General features: G+C 40.4%; 1 protein-coding gene across 1 annotated transcript; it reads left to right on the top strand.

Moving 5' to 3' along the window:
* The first annotated feature begins 2,314 nt into the window (after positions 1-2,314).
* LOC125398011 (olfactory receptor 4D11-like) lies at positions 2,315-3,265 on the top strand. The gene has a single exon (XM_048430570.3). The coding sequence runs from the start codon at positions 2,330-2,332 to the stop codon at positions 3,263-3,265; it is 936 nt and encodes a 311-aa protein (XP_048286527.2). The 5' UTR covers positions 2,315-2,329.
* Positions 3,266-4,637: the final 1,372 nt, after the last annotated feature.

Here is a 4,637-nt window from a genome sequence, read left to right on the forward strand (position 1 = left end):
TACCAATGGTCTACATTGTCATGGTAATGCTAGGTGTGGGGAAGGGGAAGGAGCAAGCGTTTGAGAAAGAGGGAGAGTTGTTCTTCAGACAAATCTACTCACACTGCAGCAGAGAAGTGTGGTGGAGATCTGAGTAAGAAGCTCCCGTTCTGCCAGACAAAGCAAGGTGTCTTTAAAGGTGTCTTTTTTTAAGATTTTTTATTTCTTTTTTAAACTATATGTATATGTTGAGGCTGTCTGTGCTCACATGAATGCAGGACCCAGAAAAGGACATCATATCTCCTAGAGCTGAGGCTACAGGCAGTTGTGAGTTGTCTGACATGGGTACTAAGAATCGAACTAGGATCCTCTGCAAGAGTAGCAAATGCTCTCAATCTCTGAGACATCTCTCCAAACCCTGACCTTAAAGGTTTCTTCAGGAAGGGGAAATCCTGCAAATGAGGAATCAGGTCTACTTAATATATGACTTGTGCTATACAACCAGATAGGGGAGCAGGGCATGTGTAACTTAGAATACATGGAATTGGTCTCTCTTACTCTGAACATGGGAATGGGGCTTAGTTAATGAGTGACCCTAGCAACTGGACAGCAGTCAGGCTTCTTCTGACCCTGGAGTGGCAGGGAGCAGGGTATGCATCTGCCTTGCTCACAGTCTTATCTGCTTAGGTCCTGGCTAAACCTGTATTTCCCTCTCTTTTTTCACGTACGTGTGCCTGGACCATAGGTATTTTTTAACTAATAAATTCATCTCTGCTGTCATTCTTTGTCATCTTTTTATTGTTGGTGTTTAAAACCCATCACTTACCCCCTAAATGTGGGAATTCATAAAAATGAAATTTAAAACTTAAAGGGTATCATTTGTGTGACATAGCATTATGTGAAAGAATTCCATTTCCACTGTGAAAGAATTCACAATTCCATTGTGATGGGAAAAATTTTAAAAGGGGGGGGGGGGTGATGAAATTCACCCTTGGAAGTACTTGGGAAAAGACAGTAAGGAGGTCCTTACATAAATTATTTTTAGATCTGCATGTCCTGAAATTGATAGGAGGTGGAAGATAGTAGAAAGACCCAGGAATGAGGATCTAAGAGAAATTTGTCTTATTTCTACCCTGTCATTGGCTTTCTATATGACCGTGGAGATTTTTTTCTTTTATTGTGTTCAATTTGGTATCACTAAAGTAAGATAATATCTACCCCCTTGAGCCTCAGGATGATGCCAAGAAACATTATATTGAAACATATCGCAGTTTCTAAAACAATAATATCTCTCCATGTGGATCCCTATTATGCTATTGGAGAGTGACAATTTATTCCAGTGGCTTTTAGATAGATAGACAGACAGACAGACAGACAGACAGCATACACATGAGAGTACACATGCCAGGCAGTGGTGGTGCACACCTTTAATCCCAGCACTCCGAAGGTAGAGGCAGGTGGAGCTCTGTAAGTTCAAGGCCAGCCTAGTCTGAAAGAGGTAGTTCCAGAACAGGCTCCAAAGCTACAGAGAAACCCTTTTTCAAAGAAGAAGAGGAAGAGGAAGAAGAAGAAGAAGAAGAAGAGGAAGAGGAAGAGGAGGAGGAAGAAGAAGAAGAAGAAGAAGAAGAAGAAGAAGAAGAAGAAGAAGAAGAAGAGGAAGAAGAAGAAGAAGAAGAAGAAGAAGAAGAAGAAGAAGAAGAAGAAGAAGAAGAAGAAGAAGAAGAAGAAGAAGAAGAAGAAGAAGAAGAAGAAGAAGAAGAAGAAGACACACATGTCACTGTCACTGCCAGGGTAAGCGGTAAGCTGGAGATCAAAGGACAGCTTGCTGAAGTCTGTTCTCTCCTTCCACCATGTAGGTTCTGGGAAATAAACTCAGGTCTTAGACTTGGCACAATGTGCCTTTACATACTGAGCCATCTCACCAAGCCCTCAGTGTCTTTTTAAACTATAGAAACAAAATATAGTGAGATGGGACTATTTAGATTTACAGAGCTGAAACCCAGAACCTGATTGGGTACCCTTATATAAGGCTCTCTTTCTCAGAGATTCTGGAAGCAAGTTTTAACAAAATCCACGAGCACCCACCATGTACAACATAAAAACAAATTATCTAGTCTAAACTACAATTTGTGCTAATAATAGAGCTGAGGCAAGTAGGATCGAGTGCTTTTTCCAAGTAACAGCAAGAACATGCAACAGTGACGAAGTGCACACCTATGCATGTTCTGTCTCTCCAGGATGCAAACTTTACTGATTCAGTAATCCTAGCATTTTCTCCAAAGGTGCATACAGGATTCAGTAATCCTAGCATTTCCTCCAAAGGTGCATACAGAGGAAGAAATGTCGTTCAATGGCTCTGAGAAACCACACCAAGGTGGCTGAATTTATTTTTTGTGGCCTTACCCAGTCTCAAGAACTGAGCTTACTCTTATTTTTCTTTTTATCTATGATTTATATAACAACCGTGTTAGCGAATATCACCATCATGGTCACTGTGACTTGGGAGTCCCGCCTCCACACTCCTATGTACTTCCTGCTCCGCAACCTCTCTGTCTTAGACATCTGTTTCTCCTCCATCACTGTTCCAAAGCTCCTAGTAGACCTTCTCTCAAGAAGAAAGACCATTTCCTTCAATGGCTGCTTCACTCAGATCTTTTTCTTCCACCTGTTTGGTGGGGCAGACATTTTCTCTCTCTCTGTGATGGCATTTGATCGTTACATGGCCATCTCCAAGCCCCTGCACTATGTGACCATCATGAGTAAGGGGCGGTGCACAGCCCTCATCGCGGCCTCCTGGGTGGGGGGCTTTGTTCACTCCATTGTGCAGATTTACCTATTGCTCCCACTCCCTTTCTGTGGACCAAATATTGTTGATGGTTTCTACTGTGATGTCCCACAGATTCTCAAACTCGCCTGCACTGACACCTTCGATCTTGAACTCCTGATGATCTCAAACAATGGCTTGATCACTACACTATGGTTTGTTCTTCTACTTGTATCTTACACAGTCATCTTGACAATGCTGAGGTCACACACAGGGGAAGGGAAGAGAAAAGCCATATCCACCTGCACCTCCCACATCACTGTGGTCACCCTGCACTTTGTGCCCTGCATCTATGTCTATGCCCGGCCTTTCACTGCCCTCCCCATGGACAGAGCTGTCTCAGTCACCCTAAATAGTATTGTTCCTGTCTTAAACCCAATGATCTACACTCTGAGGAACCAGGAGATGAAGACAGCCATGAAGAAACTCAAGAAAAGATTCATACTTTCTGAGGTAGAATAGATCCATGACTGATTGTGGAAATATAATTGAGTTCTTATTTTTTTAAACATTGGAACTTGGCTATGCACAATAACTGATAACTGATAATAATGCAAACCCCATATTAATTCATCAAAGACAGATAAGCTTTAGAAATTATAATTTTTGCGAGCTGGAAGATAATACTCTATACATACTGCATGTTGCATTGTTTCCTTGTGGGAGCAGCTGAAACCAACACACTGATATTTCCTTAGGAAGATGTGGGACTAGTCCCAAGATGAATAAAAATGTATACAATGACTACATGTGAATTCATGCTATCTCAGATAATATCATGCCACAAAGTCAGGTCTGGTAAATATAAGATTTGCTAGCAAGAAATTATGTGTTAGAAAAATAAGATATAAAAGATAACATAAATGTGAAAGCTTATAGCTTTTTTTAAGTCTGGGTAAAAGTGATACTGAAAGCAGAAAGCAGATTTATGGTAAGAATAAAACAAAACATCTAGAAGTGAAATTAATAATGAACTGAAAAGGGATCACACATGGGCAAAGACAAGACATCAATACTCCATGATGTGATTAAGAGACATGGAGAAGAAAGTGGATGAATGTGCTAGATGCTAAGTATGCCAGAAGTACCTGGAGAAAATAGTAGAAATGCAGAAACACCATTTTAGGCATTTTAGGAGATAACAGTTGAGAAATGTCCATAATTGATGAATTACACAGGTGCCTAGATTCAAAATATATCAAAACAAAATACAAAACCTGAGCTGAAATGAAAAATTCCCTGTGAGGACTCAGTTGCACAGATAAGCATGCAGAAGAAAGAATTAAACATTTTGAAAACATGGTCACTGAAATTGCACAGTCTAAACTTTTAAAGTACACCTACATTTCATCTCTTAAGAACCCAAACTCAGGGTCTCTTGCTTGTTAGACAGGCAACTGGGTTTCTTCCCTGCCTTCTGTGATGCTTTACTTCTTATTCTTAAATAGAATTAAATAAGGCTCATAAAATACACTCTAGGACAGGAGTGTAGCTCAGCCATATAGCATTTATCCAGGATGTACAAAATACTCAGTTTGAGTCCTAAAGTTGACAATAAAAACAAATACTTCTAAACTAATCTCCATTGTGCATATTCCCCATTGTCTTTCCATGTACGCAATGAAAACTGTTGTATTAATGAGCTAATGGATCTACCTCACTGTTTTGTGACTGCCTCCCCACAATCTCACTATATTATTTCCACTTTCATCAGAGTGACCACCTTTCTCCAAAAACTCCTCATCCTCACAGCTGAAGAGATGGCTGAGTGGTAAAGAGCACATGCTATACTTGAAGAGACCTGAGTTTGTTTCCCAGATCCCATGTTGTCAAG

This window comes from Myodes glareolus, chromosome 7 (assembly GCF_982192425.1).
Source record: "Myodes glareolus chromosome 7, mMyoGla1.1, whole genome shotgun sequence".
Classification (NCBI taxonomy): domain Eukaryota; kingdom Metazoa; phylum Chordata; class Mammalia; order Rodentia; family Cricetidae; genus Myodes; species Myodes glareolus.